Source organism: Leptodactylus fuscus, chromosome 4, assembly GCF_031893055.1.
Source record: "Leptodactylus fuscus isolate aLepFus1 chromosome 4, aLepFus1.hap2, whole genome shotgun sequence".
Taxonomy (NCBI): domain Eukaryota; kingdom Metazoa; phylum Chordata; class Amphibia; order Anura; family Leptodactylidae; genus Leptodactylus; species Leptodactylus fuscus.
In genome coordinates this window covers 158,958,909-158,980,299 of record NC_134268.1, presented here as the reverse complement: position 1 = coordinate 158,980,299, position 21,391 = coordinate 158,958,909, and the positions used below count along the sequence as shown (strand labels likewise).

General features: G+C 41.7%; 1 protein-coding gene across 1 annotated transcript; it reads left to right on the top strand.

Moving 5' to 3' along the window:
• The first annotated feature begins 8,870 nt into the window (after positions 1-8,870).
• Positions 8,871-16,870, top strand: EIF1B (eukaryotic translation initiation factor 1B). The gene is made up of 4 exons (XM_075271238.1): positions 8,871-9,170; positions 13,758-13,921; positions 14,089-14,190; positions 16,536-16,870. Exons 1-4 carry the CDS (start codon positions 9,140-9,142, stop codon positions 16,578-16,580), a joined length of 342 nt encoding a protein of 113 aa, XP_075127339.1. The 5' UTR covers positions 8,871-9,139; the 3' UTR covers positions 16,581-16,870.
• The last annotated feature ends 4,521 nt before the right edge of the window (positions 16,871-21,391 follow it).

Genomic DNA, 21,391 nt, shown 5'->3' with positions numbered 1-21,391 from the left:
ATTTGTTGTTGATTCTTCCCCAAAAAATTTAAATTTGATATCTGTATGTTTGAAAAGTGGCAAAAGGTTGAAAAGTTCAAGGGGGCCGAATACTTTCTGAAGGCACTGTATCTAACGTTTACATACCTTTTCCAAGGCATTGCGCTATTTCATACTTTTTGGCAGCAGAGAGATCCTTTTTCTTTCCCATACTGCTTGAAACCTGTGGCCTGCTAAGTAATGTGGAATGACCATCTTAGGCTAGGGCCCTATGTTGCGGAAATACAGCTTTTTTTGTTGCAGATTTTGTTGCGTTTTTCTTTTTTGAGCCAAAGCCAGGACTAGATTGAGCAGAACGTAGAAGTATAAGAACTTCCTATATATTTCCCATTCCCATTTACTGTAAAACACCACAATTTTTCCCCACGGCGTTTCTGGCCCGTGGGACCCTGGCCTTAAGTAGGTTTCCTTTAATTGGGCTCACCTGGCAAACTAATTATCACAGGTGTTTAACCTTAATTTTAGTGATCCAAAGAGCCCTGATACACAATAACAGCCATGAGCTTAATTGAAAAACAAGAAATGTAATCTTTATGTCACTTAATCTGATTAGTTTAATAATTTGGAGCAATGTATAAGTACTAAGCACACTTTAAAAGGCAATGTAATTACTTTACATTGTATTAAAGTGCTTAGTTGCAAGCTACAATTGTTCTGATCTGTTCTGATCCCCTCAGGCTGATACACTCAGGTATGACTGAACCCCACATGTGTAACAATGTTCCTCTAGCCAAGTTTTGTTATGTTAGCCCCTGACTCAGGTTTTAGTGCCACCCTTCTGGTTCATTATTAGAGACGAGCGAATAGTGAAATATTCGATTCGAGTAGAACCTCAATATTCGACTATTCCACCGAATATCCAATCCCATTGTAGTCTATGGGAAAAAATGCTGGTTTCAGGGAAACCAAAATTCGACCAATTGGAGTCACCAAGTCCACAATGACACAATGAAATGATACCAATACCTCTGGAATGCAACTGGGACAGCAGGGGAAGCATGTCTGGGTGCATCTAATACTCCCAAGTCCCAGTATTACACCAATATCACAGCCTAGACACTGGAAAGTGGAAAAATACTTGGAAACCTTCTTTCCTCTACATTAGTATGGATAGAAAGATAAATTTTAAGCTAAGGAAACATTAGCATGCACCACTTTAAATCACATTGCCCATGACAACCACAGATGGCATAGGCAAGGCGGAAAGAAAACAGCACCCACCCTTAACTGTCATTGTGTATGTGTGTGTGTACCTCTATATGTTACAAGTATATACTGAGCTTGAAAAAGTGCTGAACAGCACGAAACAGCTGTCGCTCTTCCTCTGATTGTGCCTCCTCCCATGTATGTACTTTTTACCTGGACTTCAACAATAAAGTTTGGATTTTATTTTATTTTTAATTTTTTAAAATGTAGATTGTGAGCCCCACATAGAGCTCACAATGTACATTTTTTTTTCCCTATCAGTATGTCTTTGGAATATGGGATGGAAATCCACACAAACACGGGGAGAACATACAAACTCCTTGCAGATGGTTTTCTGCCCTTGGTGGGATTTGAACACAGGACTCCAGAGCTGCAAGGCTGCAGTGCTAACCACTGAGCCATCGTGTGGCCCCACAAAGTTTGGATTTTATGCACTGGGTGAGTGCTGAGTATTTTTTTTTCTATTTTTTCATATACTGAGCTTAAAACAAGAACTGGAGAAGGGAAAGGTATATTGGGGGGAAAAGGTGGTACGTAATTGGAGCCCTAACAAGGGCTTTTGGGAAAATTATTTGCAAAAAGATTGTATATACAGATGGTATATATACAATCTTCAAGCAGTGGTAGATGTAAGTTTAGCTCTTATAACAGCTGTCGGAGTAAGATTCCTACCTAAATAATTGTAATTGCTAGCTAACCCTGACAGAACATCTATCCCTGTCTAATTCACAGTCGCATCATCTGAACCGAATCTGAAACCCACTATTCTTATAAATCCATGGTCACCTGATTTAGCCAGCCAATGACTTTTTCCAATTTTTTTTTTCGATGCCTATGTTGTCCTACTTCCTGTTCCACCTTCCCTGCACAGTTATTGGTGTAAAAAAAAAGTGCCAGGGGAGGTGGGAGGGGAATAAAATTTTTACTGGGTTTACCGCGTGGCATTTGATTGAGTACGAGTATTTCAAATACCGTAATATTCGATCGAATACCTACTCGATTGAATACTACTAACTCATCTCTATTCATTATTGTAATCCTTTATCAGGCAGGGCTTGTTCACATCTGCACCCGGTCTCCGTTCTGCAGGTTTCTGTTTCCTGCACAAAACAAGAGCAGGAGAACAAAACCTGCAGGACTCTTTCATACCCATTTCAATGTGATATTATAGTCAATGGGAGCTGCTTTTTACGCGCTCCTTCTGAACGCGTGAAGGCTCCCGAAAACTGTTTTCCCTTTCCATTGTACTGTGTAGTCGGGGGGTGCGAGCGTCTGTGAAGTTGGCATGCTATTGGTGTATTATTTATTTTTATTTCATCTTTGTATGAAATGTAGATATGTTTCTTGAGGTTCAGCATAGGGAAAGAAAACAGTCCACAACCAAGTTATACAAAATTATTCCTATACAGTGACAATATACTGGTAGATACTGGCTTGACACAGGACTCTGAAGATCATTGTATGTGGATACAGTACAGGAAAAACTTTGTGACTTACAAGTGTTGTGTCTGACTGTAATTATTCACATTTCTTTATCCTCCATCCATAATGGACTTCCATGACCACTGCTTCTAGTAGTGTATTAAGTTTGGATCACGTTGTTGGTTCCACACTTTTTCAGGCACCCAACCCACATTTTCCTTAACCATACAAAAGCCCCATTCTCCTACTACTCCCTTAGAAATAAATATTACCCCACGTGTGACCTCTAACTAATAACGCCTGTGTGTGCGGTCGCGACACCTAAGACTGTGATGATTACAATCCTATGAAAAAGTGTGGGCACCCCTATTAATCTTAATCATTTTTAGTTCTAAATATTTTAGTGTTTGCAACAGCCATTTCAGTTTGATATATCTAATAACTGATGGACACAGTAATATTTCTGGATTGAAATGAGGTTTATTGTGCTAACAGAAAATGTGCAATATGCATTAAACCAAAATTTGACCGGTGCAAAAATTTTGGTACCCGTATCATTTTATTGATTTGAATACTCCTAACTACTTGTTACTGACTTACTGAAGCACGTAATTGGTTTTGTAACCTCAGTGAACTTTGAACTTCATAGCCAGGTGTATCCAATCATGAGAAAAGGTATTTAAGGTGGCCAATTGCAAGTTGTTCTCCTATTTGAATCTCCTCTGAAGAGTGGCATCATGGGCTACTCAAAACAACTCTCAAATGATCTGAAAACAAAGATTGTTCAACATAGTTGTTCAGGGTAAGGATACAAAAAGTTGTCTCAGAGATTTAACCTGTCAGTTTCCACTATGAGGAACATAGTAAGGAAATGGAAGACCACGGGGACAGTTCTTGTTAAGCCCAGAAGTGGCAGGCCAAGAAAAATATCATAAAGGCAGAGAAGAAGAATGGTGAGAACAGTCAATCCACAGACCACCTCCAAAGAGCTGCAGCATCATCTTGCTACAGATGGTGTCACTGTGCATCGGTCAACAATACAGTGCACTTTGCACAAGGAGAAGCTGTATGGGAGAGTGATGAGAAAGAAGCCGTTTCTGCAAGCACGCCACAAACAGAGTCGCCTGAGGTATGCAAAAGCACATTTGGACAAGCCAGCTTCAATTTGGAAGAAGGTCCTGTGGACTGATGAAACAAAGATTGAGTTGTTTGGTCATACAAAAAGGTGTTATGCATGGCATCCAAAAAAAACAGCATTCCAAGAAAAACACTTGCTACCCACTGTAAAATTTGGTGGAGGTTCCATCATGCTTTGGGGCTGTGTGGCCAATGCCGGCACCGGGGATCTTGTTAAAGTTGGATTCCACTCAGTATCTGCAGATTCTTGAGAATAATGTTCAAGAATCAGTGACGAAGTTGAAGTTACACCGGGGATGGATATTTCAGCAAGACAATGCTCCAAAACACCGCTCCAAATCGACTCAGGCATTCATGCAGAGGAACAATTACAATGTTCTGGAATGGCCATCCCAGTCCCCAGACCTGAATATCATTGAACATCTGTGGGATGATTTGAAGCGGGCTGTCCATACTCGGCGACCATCTAACTTAACTGAACTTGAATTGTTTTGTAAAAAGGAATGGTCCAAAATCCCTTCATCCAGGATCCAGGAACTGATTAAAAGTTACAGGAAGTGACTAGAGGGTGTTATTTTTGCAAAAGGAGGAGCTACTAAATAGTAATGTCACTTTTCTGCTGAGGTGCCCATACTTTTGCACCGGTCAAATTTTGGTTTAATGCAAATTGCACATTTTCTGTTAGTACAATAAACCTCATTTCAATCCTGAAATATTACTGTGTCCATCAGTTATTAGATATATCAAACTGAAATGGCTGTTGCAAACACCAAAATATTTAGAACTAAAAATGATTGAGATTAATAGGGGTGCCCAAACTTTTTCATAGGACTGTATGTCCCTGAGATTGACAGTCTCTTCACCCCCACCAGTATTGGTCTAAAGGAAAGACAAACACAATATAGTTTAGTACTCTGTATACTACTCTTTCTTATTGCTCTTGTTTGATTCTCTTCATAGAGTATCTTACAAGCAGCCCTGACCCACTATTGTCTATTATCTTGTATAATTGTTGTTATAACCAGCACTCAGCAGTCATAGCTACAGACTCAATGAGGCAGATTTACTAATCCTGTTTAATTATTAGACGACATAACCTTTGACCAGTAAGTCTAAAGATATAAACAAACTGATAAATTTGGTGCATCCTTAAACACTTTCTACCTTTACACCACCAGATTACTATACACCAAAATATTACTGTATATTCACACACTTTAATGGGATACTATTATATACTATAAAGAAGAGATGAGAAGATTGAGGTAGAGGTTTGTAAGAAAAGATTCAGTATAATCTGTCATTTATATATTGAAATCTCAGTTTATTCTATAATAAGAAGTCAAGGTGGTAATCCTATCAGTGACTGAAAGCTATCTCTGTATACACAGCTTATCTTCCTCTCATGTTAAGCAGGGTTCACACTAGTGAATAGTCACAGCTAGTGTCCAATGCTAATGTCCGCGGAAGATTTTAGCATCAGACACAATGTAACAATTTGCATTGTTTTAAATGGGACACCATGTAGTGTCTGTGGGTGTCCTTAAGTGTCCATTTGCAAAGATGTCCGATTTTTCAAGCATTCCTACATGTAGGATTTTGCTGTCTGCTTGAAAAATCGGACACCCACGGACACTAAAGGACACTACATGATGTCCCATTTAAAACAATGCAAACTGTGAATGGAAACAATGCTAAAATCTTCTGCGGACATTAGCAACGGACACTAGCTATCGGACACCGACGCTAGTGTGAACGCCCCCTTAATGGTAGAATCACTGTTTTATTCTTTAGTTTTCCATCCCCCATTCCACTTGAAAAATGCAGAGAAAAGTTCTACAAGTAGGACTTTTCTCTCCGCACTTTATGGGCAGACCACATTATAATCTATGTAATTAGGTTTCCCTTTTAAAGGTGCTCAAGTAAAACTTAGCCTGCAACCTATAAGGCTCTGTTCTTAAAGTGGTATTCTTATTGTGAGAACCCATCTTGCCGCTGCTGTGAATGGAAGGGTATGGTATGTTCACACAGAGGAAAAGGTGGGGGAAACCATTTCTGCTGTGTGAACTTTCCGCACGGCTAGCTGCGACGGGAGGCCGATACAGCATTGTCATTCCAACGCGGCATCCCACTCCTGATTAGGTCAGAAAGAATGGGCCTAAACAGGAGCGTGTCTTGAGCCACGGATGCTGTAGCTGACTCAGCCACGGAATCTGCGGCAAGATAGGGCATGTCGGGCTTTTTTTTCCGCTTCTAGCTAGCGGGAAAAAAAAGTAAGCGGCTCCCATTGAAGGCAATGGGAGCCATTTTTGCAGGCGGATTTTTAGGCGGATTCTCCATTCACTTTCGTGGGAAATCCAGGAGGCTAAGCCTGAGACCACACCGGTCTCGAGATAAATTTGAAATTGCAGACAACCATGGGTGAGATCAGTGTGTTAACATGTCTGTGATTTCCACAGATCTGTGTACACGACTCGCCCATAGAAATCTATCAGAGACTAAAAACTACGGATCACACAAGGATGTACTCTGTCCTGTGTTTTGGTTTTTTTTTTGTTTTTTTTTTTGGGGGGGGGGAGTCTACAAACTCGGATCACACAATGTCTGTTTTTGCGATTATACAGCACAGAATCTGATTTACACTGCAAATAAAGGAACACAGATTACTTGTTTGTGGAGTGCAAAATACACACAGTCGTCTGCAACTAGGTTGTATCTCAAAAGTGGGACCTAAATATAGAAGAGACACAGAGACTGCTTTCACAGGGTCAGTGTTTGGTTAGTGATTTTGTTCAGTGATTGTGAGCCAAAATCAGGAGTGAAGACTACACAGAGATCAGGTATAATAGAAATATTTGGACCTGTTCTGTGTTTCTAATTCACTCCTAGTTTTGGCACAATATCACTGACCGTGTGAATGCACCCTTACCCCTCGTTCACATCAGTGTTTGGATTCCGCCAGGACCCCCCAAACGAAGTACAAACGCAATTGCAAGTGCTGGTGCAATAAAAGCACATGGACCCCATAGACTATAATGGGGTTCGTGTGCTTTCCGCCAGACCTCCGCAGGAATCTTGCTGACAGGAAAGTAGTTCACCTGGGCAACACGGTGGCTCAGTGGTTAGTACTGCAGCGCTGGAGTCCTGGGCTCGAATCCCGCCAGGAACAACATCTGCAAGGCGTTTGTATGTTCTCCCTGTGTTTATGTGGATTTCCTCCCATCTCTCTACAAAGACATAATGATAGGATAAAAAAAAATGTACATTGTGATCCCTATATAAGGCTCACAATCTACAAAAAAAAATAGGAAAGTAGCTCACCATCTACTTTCCTGCCCACTTGATTCGGGCGGCAAGCCCACGGACCCCTTTATAGTCTATGAGGTCTGTGTGCTTATACAGCACACTGCTTGCAATTGCATTTGTATTCCATTCAGGGGTCCCCATGCGGACTCCCCCAGATGGAATCAAAACGCTGATGTGAACGAGGGCTTAGGCAGAGGCCCCACATTGTGGAAATGCAGCTTTTTGTTGCAGATTTTACCATGTTTTTTTGAACCAGAGCCAAGAATGGCTACAAAAGAAATGGGAAATATACAGGAAGTTTTACCATTCTTCTTCCTTCCGCTCAATCCTCTCTTAGCTTTGGCTCAAAAAACTGCAGCAAAATCTGCAACAACAAAAAAAGCTGTGTTTCTACAATGTGGGGCCTCGGCTTTAGGCTAGGGCTACCCGGTGACTATAGCCAGGGCTTCTAGCACACAACCATGATCACCGACTCCTTCACTGATGTAAGTGAATGGCGTTGCACTGCAACTCCCTAGTGAGCCACAACCACAGCGTTGTCAAATATTGCTGGCCTTTTTTGCGACTAGACGTTGAGGAACATTAGAAGTCCTTGCGACGCCATTCCCTAACATAAGTGAAAGGGTTTGCAGGGTGACCGAGCGACTGCTGGTATCTTAAAGAGGACCTTTCACCACTTTTGGGCACAGGCAGTGTTATATACTGCCAGAAAGCTGACAGTGCGCACTGTCGGCTTTCCTGATCTGTGCCCGGTGTGAAGAGCTTACGGCCCGGTACCGTAGCTCTTCTATGGTCAGAAGGGCGTTTCTGACCATTAGCCAGGAACGTCCTTCTGCCTCGCGGCGCCAATCGCGCTGTGCCGTGGAGCCGGGAGGAACTCCCCCCTCCCTCTGCTCACACAGCTTGTCCGTAGACTAGCATTATCAGGAGAGGGAGGGGGCGTTCCTCCCGGCTCCACAGCACAGTGCGATTGGCGCCGCTAGGCAGAAGGACGTTCCTGGCTAATGGTCAGAAACGCCCTTCTGACTGTAAAGCGCTACGGTACCGGGACCGATAGCGCTTTACACCGGGCACGGATCGGGAAAGCCGACAGTGCGCTGAATTCAGCGCACTGTCAGCTTTCCAGCAGTATATAACACTGCATGTGCCCAGATATGGTGAAAGGTCCTCTTTAATATAAGTGACGACCAAAGTCGCTGTGTAGCCTTAGGACATATTCTACAAATACACCATAGATATATGGGATGGGTCCTAAGTACATGTAGGAGGATGTTAGAAGGGCCCAAGTAGTTTTTTGTGAGACTACCTAGACCAAAATGCTACTTAAAATGGATTTAAAGCTCTTTTTGAAAGTAATAGTATTTATATTTCAGCACTCCTGACATAACAGTCCAGTAACATTGGAGCCTGATGATGAATATACTGTATTGGCTGAAAACTTCCCACGCATCATAGAGCTGTAGACTAGGCAAATGGCGACCGGCAAACTATTCCAAGCCAACAATCAATCAATTAGCAAGTGGAGTAAACAGCCACAAGCCTCCTCCCCCCATCACGTACATCACACCCTGCCCCTCCTCCCCCTCTACAAGCCGCTGCAACTTCCGATCAGAGCGCTGCATTCTGGGAGCTGTAGTCTCTGGCACCACCAAGTCTACGCAAACACAGGCCATAGGAACTACAATCCCCAAGCTATCACATAAGGGCGTGTCCAGCACGTGACCGGTGGCTAAAGCAAGCAGCTAAAAAGCCGCAACACGGCCATTTTGTTCTAGACTGCAAGCGAGTAGGTTTATAGGCCTTCGGTGTAGGAGCCTCAGCCGCTACTCGTCGCTCGGTGTCTCCGCTTTTTTGCTCGGTTTTTGGCACAACTATCACCTTCGCCTTCATACGGTAGAGGAGGTGTCCGCCGTTGTGTCCGGCCCGTCCAGCGCTCACTAGACCAGCACAAGTCCGCTCTTCATCCGCGACTCCGTCCCCGGCCGCCGCCAGCCTTTTCCTCTGCACTCCGTGCACGTAATAATATCGCATGTCCTCTATCCAGAACCTCAACTCTTTCGGTGAGTAGCTAAACTGAGCCCCCGGCTGATGGTGACTGCTGTGTGGTAAATGGCGGCTCCTCTTAGCGCCGCCCGTATCCTAGGCCTTTGTTTCTACCTGAACGTTATGTTTCGCTTTCAGTCAGCCGGCCGCCGCTTCTCTTACTCCTCTCAGGCTCCATCTTTTGTCTCCACTTCTACAAAATGGCGACGTGTTATGTGCCGGGGAGGAGGTGCCGGGCAGGGGACTGAGCGCCGGGCCCAGGACTGCTTATCTATAGGGAGTCCTCCCAATCTGAGGGGATCTGTGGGCCTGTCTGGTGCTAAAGCTAGACCTGGCTTAGGGGACGGGTATGGGGCTGGGGTCTTGTTATGTTTGGAAGTTTATTTGGGAACTAGTGTAAGAACTTATTTGAGTGATGTTATACTTATTAAGGCTGCTGTCTTATTAATCTATGGTAGTGTTCACACCATCAGAGGTTCTGTTCAAGAGTCCATCAAAAATTGCCACCCAACTAGCACAGCCTGTGCCTCAGCACCATGGGGGGAACCGTATGGACCCCAATCTCCATTACTGGTAGCTTATGGAGCTGTGACCCAGGCCCAAGGCTACATGGCCTTAGCAGATAATACAATGGATGTGGTTGTATTGCATCTTATAGGGTGGTCCAACTGCACAACCCATATCCTACAGGCACTTCCGGCCTCTCTAAATGGCTGCGTTTCTATGAGTAAATATGTAAGCAGCCAATACATCTAATTATACAATAGTCTAAAACTCAGAATGAACTTTATTGTGGATTTAGAGTTGTTCACTCTTCCAAGTGACTCCACACCTCTCTATAAACATGGCACTGATCCAAGTACATGATTGTTTAGGCCTCCATAGCTGCCATGTTCTTGAAGGGATTGTTCAGCTTCAATTTGTATATAAGCCTTATTCTTTATAAACCTTATTCCTGTACCTTGTCTATGAGATGCTAGCTTTTTTCTAGGAAGTTTTAACCATGTGCAAACGAGGCACCTTGTCTTCGACTTTAGAGTAGAGACCAAGGCCCCAGGCAGGCATGCCCACAAGTAGTTTTCCCTCCTTTTGCATATGGATTACCAGTGATGTACACAAAAAAATGGGCAGCAAAGTCTCTATCTACAGCATATTTGGGTTGGGTTTATCACACTTACTGCTGGTGTCTGGACGAGTACATGGAGGCGTTCCTTTACCGCTCAGCATAATCACTGGGTGGTAAGGAGCGCTCCCTCTCACTACAGCACAATAGACACTACTGTCAGGAGGGATGCTTGACATGGTCAGAAACGCCCTTCCGACACTGAAGAGCTATGGTACCGGCACCGATAACACTTCACTGGGGGCACAGAATGGGAAAGCCAATAGTGCGCTGAATTCAGTGCACTGCCAGCTTTCTAGAGGTGTATTACACAGCATGTGCCTGAGGTTGTGAATGGTCCTCTTTAAAGGGATGATGGGTCAGCCAGTCAGTTCTCAGACCAAATGTCCCACATCAAATTGGTCTGCATGGATTGTTATCCCAGAGGGAAGCCCACTTCTAAGATGAAGCACAACAAGCAGCAAACAGTTTGCTGGAGATGACTAAGGGGCTTCAGACTGGAGAGCTACAGTTCATTGAGGGAACCATGAATGGCAACATGTATTGTGACTTACTGAAGTAGATAATTATTCCCCTTCAGAAACTGTCCATAGGGCAGTATTCCAACATAATGTTCCTCAAACACTCCCACTGCTCCCTTGGTGTGGGGCTGACCAAGCATGTCTGCAGACCTAAACCCTGTTGAGCATCTGTAGGGAATCCTTAAACGGAAGGTGGAGGAGCAGAAGGATCCTAACATCCACCCACTCTGATGTCATGGACAAGTGGAGGAGGCGTTCACTGGCAACATGTGATGCATGTCCAAAAGAGGGTTTAGGCAGTACAGGAGAATCGTGACCACACAAAACATTGATACTTGGTGGAGGGGTTTATTGATAAGAACTTACATTTTAAAATATAAAATTCTAATTGCCTCTTTCCCTGGCATAAAATAAACATGCTATACATCTCGTCCAAAAAGCAGGGAAGGCTGAGGAGCCAAACTGTGCTTTTCTTAAAACTTTTTTTTTTTCTCCCCTCAAAGTTTGAAAGTGACCAAAATGCCAATACTTTCCAAAATTCTAAAAATAAAAACTACATCTGACCCCCACAAGCTCCTTATGCAGCCCTATACATGGCAATATAAGTTATGGGTGTCAGAGTATGGAGAAAAAGCTTGGATATTTTTTTAAGGTGTTCAAATGTAAAAAAAAAAGCTATATAAGGGCTTGTTCACGGGGGACAAGAGGGGGGCGCTTAATCCACATCATAATCTGCCCCCTCACAATGGAGGTCTATGTAGGCCTCTAGCGCTCTCGCTGCCGCTCACTGAAAAAAAGCGAGCTGCCCTTTCTTCAGGTGTATTCTGCAGCTGAATCAGCCCCGCTGTCTGCCTCGCGACAGCACCCTCTGGACTAGTCTCATTCATCTGGGCCTAATCCGTCACGTCTCTCCGCTCCTGAATATGACACGTGGAATCCCCGTGTGAACTAGGCCTAAACTTATGACTGGAATCATGCAGACCCATAGAATACAAGGGACTTGTCACTTTGGCTGAACATTGAGCATGAAGTTTCTCAAATGCAGTTTTTTTAAATCATATGTATGATTACATGGTACAACTTGTGCTGCAAACAAGAAGTGGCTCTGTGAATGGGAGAATATTGGTGAAGGATGTTAAGAACTGAAGTTTGTGAAAGGTCCTCTGTTAATAGCTGCTGGTCCATGGGTTTCAGCAGAGTTGGAATGCTTTCTCTAGCCCCCATGTTCCTGAGCAATCAATGCTGCTAGTTTTGGTGCTGAAATGTTACTGTACTGTCGGGTGGATAGGAGCAGGCAAGGGATGTGCGCTTGTCGGACTCCACCCACCTGACACTGCAGATTCTGAATGGCATATGAGGTACCATAACTAATAGCACTTATTATGAGCAGTGGGGTACAAAAATTCTGACTAGAGTAGAGCCTATTAACCCCTTAAGGATGAGCCAGTTTCCATTATTTAATATCCTGTACTGTGAAGCTGGGGGAAAATTCAACAGATGTGTTAATTTTAAATCATTCACTGTGGGGATGTTATGGGATCCCTAAATATTTTTACTTTTGATTGGTCTAAGGGAAGGAGCGGTGACTTGATCTTTCAATATTTTAAATGGGCTCTATCTTTGGGAAAAGTCATTTTTGGCTATGCACATATTTTCATAGCCTCTAGAAAGGCTTTCACACACCTTTTGGATGTAAACGGACTCAGTTTTTGAAGAAGTCTGTTTTTATTCACTTACTAATTAGCTTTCTCTGTGCACCCTGGAAGTGTCTGTGATCGGTCTGCTATTCTGTGTGAGCAGGGAGATGCCTCTGCTGTACATACACATAGAGAATAGCAGGGAGGAGTGCATGGAGAAGGCTAATTAGCATATGACTAAAATGGACTTATTCAAACATTACTGGGTCAATTTACATACAAAAGGTAGGTGTGGAGTAGCCTTTGTAAAGACTATGCAAGGATGTGCTTAGCTAAAAATGACTTTAGATGGAGCCACTTTAAAAACTTTTCTACTTTCCTGATCAGATTCCCCTTGGGACCTTGAAACCTAAGGGTCTGATCAGTGTTTACTACAATGTATTGCAATGAATAGTAACATCAACTCGCTATTACATGTGGACTATGGCAGCATGTTATAGACCCATACTTCAATAGGCTCCCAGCTATCATGGCAACTGACCACTGCCCTCCAGGACACTGGTCTAGATAGGGTAAAGATGGCAGTGCCTATGGTGCGCAGACAGTCTCAACCAGATTTAAACTTGGTTATGCTGATTTGAGCTTCTTACATCATCTAATGGGTCTATGCTAACCATGAGCCTAGGAGCCTTCATTAGGCTCCTGACTGTTGTAGTAACAGAAACAGTGGCATTCTCAACCAGTATGTTAGTGTCTACATATTTCACTTGGTTATTTAGGCTGAGTTTGCAGGTTTTTTTGGTCAGGCATGGTTTTCCTATTTACATCTTGGAAAACAGATTTCCATATTTTTCCCATAATCCCTCAGTGGTTCAAGAAAGGCTTGCAAGTCTCCATATGCCTGTGAAGGTGCACACTCCCTAAGGAGTGCTATTATCCCCTGATCAGAAACCAGTGTAAATGATAGCTTTGCCAGCTCCTAGTCTTTCTAACAACTTCACTGCTGTGTCCCTGTAAGGATTGTCTTAATAGGTTGTCAATGATATATTAACCAGCTGATCATTGCAAGTTCCAGTTGTTGGACCCACTACTTAAGGATACCACTTTAAGCCTTTTGGTTTTGGCCTATTGGCTTGGTCAGAGGCCCCATAGGAGTTAAACGGTGGGCACAACAGTCCCTTTCATGGCTTGCAACATTCTTGAATGACTGGGATGCAATGCCTTAATTCCATTTACACTTGTTTAGAAGTCTTAAGCTTTATAATTCAGTACTAATATAATTTTGGGTTTAAAGTAACTTTTTTTTTTTTTGTCTTCTCCCAGACCCCTTTGCTGATGCAACTAAGGGTGACGACTTACTCCCGGCAGGGACTGAAGATTATATTCATATAAGAATTCAACAACGAAACGGCAGAAAAACTCTGACCACTGTACAGGGCATTGCAGATGATTACGACAAAAAGAAACTTGTAAAAGCCTTTAAGAAGGTAAATATTGTACTCTTGGTTTAGTGCATACAGTATGGCTTATTCAAACATTAGAAAATGGAGCTGTGTTCATATTGAAATTCTGAAAGGGTTAAGTTAATATTAACTACTGATGTATTGTAAAAGTGATGTTGAGGTATATGTAGTGATTATTGTTTGTCTCATAGAAATTTGCCTGCAATGGTACTGTGATTGAGCATCCAGAGTACGGTGAAGTCATTCAACTTCAGGGTGACCAGAGGAAAAACATCTGTCAGTTTCTTATGGAAGTAAGTAATTCTACGCTACATACCATGGAGAGACTGTGTACACTTGGTGCCTTTTGCAACAAAACCATATGCCTAGATAACATTTGGTAATGGTTTGTACTAAAAAGGTGCAAAATAAAATGAATTTCTAATTTGTGTTCTCTTTGGTATTGTAAGTGTAGACGGCTGCAGTTTTAATAAACTTTGCACTGAGCTATTTGTCAAAATGGGAAGTTGCTTAAAGGGATTCTATCATAAAAAATTAAACTAAAGGCTTACAATAGCCTTTGTAAAGGCTATTCATCTTGCCTTTATTTTGCAGGTCTATGACCTTATGGGGACACAATCTGAAAAATGTAAAAAAAAAAAAAAAAATAGAAAAGTTAAAGTAAACTGTGCAAATAAAACATTAAAGGTTATAGCCTCAACCCTGACTCAATCTAAAATAAAAATTACTGTAATTGTGAGGGAAAAACCTTTTTTTTATTAGCACTGTTTAAAAAATGTGGCTGTTTACGTGAAAAGGGCCCAGATCGTCGATACTAATTATAGAGAAAATAGTCCAAAACATATTTGGGTAAAAAAATCACAATTTTGTTTTATGCAAAAATTTTATTTAAAAATGTCAATTGTGCTTTCAATAAAAAAATTTTTGCTGTTTCGGACAATGTTACACCATAACCGTTACAATGATACCAAGAACTCCATATCGACAGTGTGGGCCCTTTTCACATAAACAGCCACAAATGTTTTCCCTCCTTTTGCTTAGATTTTCCTAGATATAAAAAGTTTAACGCATGCAAAAAAAACCTAAACCTAAAATGTCTGGTCCTTCGACCATAAATTGGCCTGGTTCTGAAGTGGTAATAGAATCCCTTTAACTGCTTTCAGTTTAAGGGTCCATTCACCTTACACTTTGAGCATCTGTTCAACTGAGTTTTGTTCTGGGTTTTTTATTTTTTTTTTAAATCTTTAAAACAAGTGACGATGACAATCTGTTTCTTTCTGTAATGCTCTTCAGATTTTTTTTTTTTTTTTTGCTTTACACAACTGAGATGCAAAAAAGGAATCAAACTGATCTAGTTACATAGATATCAATGTTAAACTTCACATCTTTTGATCATTAATCTTTTAACACGGGGACGGGGGAGTGTCTGGCACTAGTCAGAATGTGAAACTGGTGATTTACCAGCAGGTATAATCCATGCCAGTTTTTCTGATCCCTGCCCTACTGGAGTTTGAACTTAACTTATGGCAAGGCTCAAGCCATTGTAAATTAGACACTAAGGTCAATGTTCCTAAACAAGTCTACCTGAGCTCCTTGCTCGCATAGTTTTATAGTATAATGTATGCCAGAAAACTGGTAAATATACTGAATTTGGAGATGACCCTGCTCACTCACACACCTTCCCATTTTGATACTTCAAAGTTTTAAATAAATGGGGCATGTGGTTAAAACTCTTGCATCTGAATTAAAACTGATGTGGAAAGGCTGTTTATGAGCATAGGCCTGGGGAGATGATGAAACATAAGTGTTAATAGTCTTTTAGGGCTCGTTCACATGGCCACAGAGGGTTGATTATGGCACATAATCCACATCATAATCCGCCCCCTCTATGGAGACCGCCAGGCTACTTTTTTTCCATAAGCGTCATGTTGCCGCTCACAAAAAAGCAGGCTGCCCTTTCTTCAGGTGGATTCCGCAGCTCGTTGACCCACGTTGTCTGCCTGGCGGCAGCAACCTCTGTCAACCCATTCACTTGTGCCAACTCCAGAGGGGGAAGCCGTGGCAGGTGGGTTTTGGCCCAAGAGTAATGCGGCTAAGCAGTCGATCCTAAATACTGAGTTACACTGGAGACAATGAGGGGTTGGATAACTGTTTTGATCACCTACCCTTGGCTTCTGCTTATACTCTGGTCTGAAGAGGCCCCAGACGATTAGCAGTTTTGGTTCAGATGTGTTCAGCCAGAATGAAACTGCTGGGTAGGTCACCAGCATTCAATTATACAAGGGTATGGCCTAAATTTCAATCAAGGTAAATGCACAATCACAATTTGTTTTTGGTAATGACCCAGCCTTAATTTGTTGTACTAGGCAGAGCTGCTATAGTGTGGAGCTGTACCTTGTAATGAAGCTTCACAGCACTGCAGCCCACAGTCAACTGCTTGAAGGGGTTGCTGGGAGTCGGACAATACAACTTGTGTAATGTTGAGGGCCCACACAATGATCGGAGGGTTAGATACAGGCCAATCTGTATTTCAGTGATTGCTAAGGCATTAATGTCATATTAAATTGTACCTGGCGTCTAAGATGTATCCAAAATTTTGAAATGACCTTTGTTCTAATTCTATTCTCTAATCTTGCAGATTGGCATTGTGAAGGAAGAACAGCTGAAGGTCCATGGTTTCTGAGATGTGAATTATATCATCATTTCCTGCCAAGGCTGGCACTCTTGAAACATGAATACTTGCAGTAGAAGGACTTTTAATATGTCTGAGCATTCAACACTAGGTCCTTTTGTGCATGACTATCGAAAGTGTGTAAAGAGTAGGCTAGTAACACATAAAAAAATAGCTGTGAGATGGTAGATTGGAACAGTGAGTTTTAGCACATTTCCAATGGAAATGTTTTAGTGATCTGTCAACTTTTTTCCACTTGATTTGATGTTTTTGTTGTATTAAAACATGTTTGTTGCTGCCTATATTGACTTATTTATTGCTGTATGCAGTTTGTATTGGATAGCTGCATGTACACATGCTACTAATTTTTGCCATGAGGATTGTTGGTGAGTAATGGACACTACTAGCTGTTGTCTGAACAGATTAGTAACTCGGTGGAGTTTTTCTCTCCAGGCAAATCTAAGTATATAATTGTACATGACAGAATCTCTGCAAGAAGACTGTCAATGCAGGGCAGGAATGCTCTCATTTGTTTTTTTGGGTTCTTGGTTCCAGACTGTCCATAGGCATGATGGCAGTTAACTTCCTTCCTTGATATCAGCCAGGTCTTCTCTTCTGTACACTTACATCTCCATGCTATGAAATAAGAACAAGCTCCTGAGTTTCCCCACCATGTTCACAGGTAACCTGTGCTATGGGATCTGGCAGTCTACCACAGGATGAGGGTGCTGGTTCCAAAACGGTAACCTAGGGTGGATCAACCTGTAATCTCTAGTATAGCAGACTCCTTAAGCACCTTTAAGTCACAATGCAGGTCTGATGTAGTGTCCAATCATGGGATTGAAACTGAAAATATCTAATGCAGATGCACCTTTCTGCACCAGTCATCGTTTACTTTAATGTTGTGCAAAAGACAAATTTTCATATTAAATGGAAGATGGACTTTGTCACATAGGTTGAAAGCCAATGACTAATACACAGGTGCTTCATGTCAGACTCTTCAGTCCACTGGTCAGATCCTGTGACTGATCAGAACAGGTTGACAGTAGCTGTCATTGCCATCTGATAGCTGTGCTGATCAGTCCCTGACTTTCCTTCACACAATATCTGCTCCCTTCGTTCCAGGATGATGCTGTAGGGTCAGAAGTGTAGTGAAATGCAAGCTTCAGAGCAGATTTTTCAAATTGGTGGACATTAACCCTAATGTTGCATTAATTTCCCAATGATTGCATAACTTGGTGAGGCAAAAACTTTCACGTTTCAGTGGGCAATACGTTGCCCACGTTTCTGAGATGTACACAATAAAATCTGCCCCAAGGTCTAATGTATTGGGCACTGAAATAGCATATCCCTGGAAAAGTTGCAGGTTTCACCAACCATTTTGTACATTCATTTCTAGAAACTAAATTATTGCAACACTGTAAAATTCTTGCTATGCTGCTGGATAAGACCCTTCAGGGTGTAGGTTCCCAAATGGGGTTGTCGGCAAATTCTATTTTACTGGTAAGTCGTGTCTGTAAAGGGTCATGGCATTCAAATGGTGCTCCTCTCCTTCTGTTAAACAGTAGTTTACACCCACATGAAGTATGTGATCTTGGGTATAACTATCATACATGTGGGCATACACTACTCTTGAAGCTTTAGAAAGTGAGTATGTGAGCCAAACAAATGAGACCCTAAAACGGCCCCTACAAAATGGGTTTCTCCTTGGGCAATTCCACCAATGGAGCTTTGCAAAAGCAATATGGTATCCATATACCAGTCCCTCTAAATCTATACTCCAAAAGCTAAAAAGCAGTGGCTCTTCCCTGTTGTGTTCTGAAAGATCAGTTTACACCCAGTGTATTGCATGTGAGACTTGGCACCTGAAATTTATACCAGATACATCTACTTTTCAAATGCCCATTGGGGGCTTCATTTTGGTGCCATGCCAAGCAGCAACTTACCCACATTTGGGGGATCTGTGCACTGGGCAAATTGCTTACCAAATTGCATTTTCTCCTTTAACCCTGTGTAAATTTTAGTAACTGACTCTCTGAGGTCGCATCATGCTGTGATGTTTTGGTTGCAAGCTTACTCCCCCCCCCCCCCCCCCCCTCTCCCTTGCACCCGTGAGCAGTAAACATGGAGAATGAGTAGCCCCCGTTTTTGAGATTAACCTGTAATGCAAGGGCATTGTGAAGGAAGCAGTGGGAGATCAGAGTCCTCGACTGCAACTATGTATGTAAATCCACAGTTCTGTTGCTGTATGTGATTTTGTGTGAAGGGGTTAAAACTGTGATTCCCAGTGTGGACCCCCAGGGGTCTCAGTCACGATGCAAATTTCCATTGTTAGAGCTAATAGACTTGGGAATATGGTAGAAATGTAGCAGAAGGGTCCACCGAAACCTGTAAAATTTTGAAAGTGGTCTACAAGAAGAAAAAGTTTGGGAACCTCTGGGTTAAAATGTGTTTTTTTTTTTTTTTGTTTTGTTTTTTCCTTTTATTGAAAGTTAAAAGGTAGTAATACAATATATACAAATGTTTCAATAAATTTATAATGGCACTAAGACATTTTTAATTCAGTTGAAAAGTGAAAATTGTCATTACAGAGAACTTTCAAGTGTTTCTTTCTGTTAACGTTGATTATGACTTAGTCAAGGAAAACACGAGTTGTCTCAAAATTAGAATATTATAGAAGACCAACTGTGAAAAAAAAAAAAATACTAACACAACTGTTGGTGAAATGAAATGTTTGTCCAGTAAATGCCCTCAATACTTGGTGGTGGTTCCTTTTGCATAAGTGACTGCGGCAATGTGGCATAGAGGGATCTGCCTGTGGCACTGCAGAGGTGTTATGGAACGTTGTATGATAGCAGCCTTCAGCTCGTCTGCATTGTTGGGTCTTGTGTCTCATCTTCCTCTTGACAATTCCCCATAGATTCTCTTTGGGGTTAAGGTCAGATGAGTTTTCTGGCCAAACAAGCACAGTATTTAATGAGGTTATTAAACCAGGTATTGGTGCTTTTGGCAGTGTGGACAGGTGCCAAGTACCGTTGGAAAATGAAAATCCCATCTCCAAAAAAGCTTGTCAGCAGAGGGAAGAAATCTTTAAACAGGACTGTTTGCTGTAATATGGAGCGAGAGGCAGCAGTCCCGGGTAAGTTACACTGTCAACCTGATGCTGTAACGTTCATCAGAATGCTGCCTCTAATGGCACTGATATTTCCAGCCCTGGGATGCATACCGAGAAATCTGACTGGAATTCAGCACACTGTCAGCATTCTAGCGGTATGTAATACCGCACCACTCTGAGGACATGAAAGGTTCCCTTCAAATAGAACTGCCTCTCCCTCCACATACAGAAGACATACTCTACACAGGACATCTTGCTTTACGTGTATATAAAGGTAGCAACAATAGTCCAGTGCAGGTTACAGGTAGTGGGGACAGGGTGTCATTCAAACTGTGGGTGCAGCGGAGGCCATCAAACTCCCAATACAGGCTTCTGAGGCACTTTTACATTGAACTACAAGCAGTGGAGTCTTGGCAAGAAGGCAGAGTAAACAGCCTTGTCAGCTCTGAGAATCTCTAGATGCCTACAAGCATTGTGTCTTGACGTCTGTCTTCCTGGACCAGAATCTCCCACGTAGACCTGTGGCCTGCCTGGCACTGTCATCCTGAAAGGTGTAACAAAGCAATAACTCAGGGTAAGGGGCCTAAGGGCAAATTTATTTATATTTCCAATCTGCCCCTGAAAGCACTACAACCAAATTATACTTGAACCCCTTAAAGAAACATGTAAAAGTAGGTCAAGGAAAGGGCTTAAATAGTACATCCACATGTACATGTTGGTGGTCATACACACAAAAACAGTACTATTACCTTGGGATATCATCGATTCCATCTGTTGCATCCATAACTACCTCAGCTATAAAATCATTACATAATTCCCGAAAAAGACCAAAATTTCTTGTGCATTAAAATTTTTTTTTTAAAAAAACACATTTAAATAAGTGTTTTGTTTTGGTGTTTTTTTACTTTGATAAAATATTAAAAATCCTATACATATTCAGTCGCTGTAATCATATGAACCTGCAGAATGAAGTTAGCACATTTTCCCTGCACAGCTTTATGCCAGTTTCCCCAGCCACTCTATGGAAGACCAAATTAAAGTTAATTAAAAAATTAAATGTAGCTTAAAAGTGGTGACATTGATAAATCCGACTCATGACTTGTCATGTAAATAGGACCTATCAAGTCTATTGACTGCATTTCATTTTGTTGCCATTTTGTGGTGTTTTTTTTTGGGGGGGGGCACTTTACTCAAAACTCAGCATGTCTATTGGACTTGAAACTTGACAAAATAAACAAGTGTACAGAATTTTGCAATCTAAAAAAACACTGCCACAAAAAATTATATAAAACTCTTCATATTCATGACAAGTTTGAAATTGCTTGAAAATGAGAGTGATGAAACTAACCACAGTGTATCAGAGGAATCATGAGATGTCTTCAAATGCTTTCTGCAGTCATTATTCCTGAAATGTCAAGCAATCTTATAGGATGGATGGAAAATATTACAAAATATTTTTCACATTTTAAATGTAAACTGATAAACTTGTTTGTCCATTTTTTGCTGTTCGGTCTCCATTAAAATATAAAATATAACATATATAATATACATATAATTATCTACAGGAATATATTATTTTTTTGGTCATATCATTGAGTCAGTAAACAAATGAGGCTCAGGTGTCCAAAGATTTGTTGTTTTTTTTTTTATATAGAAGTCTATTATACTAATCATTTATATCCACAAGAATATTATATACAAATGAAAA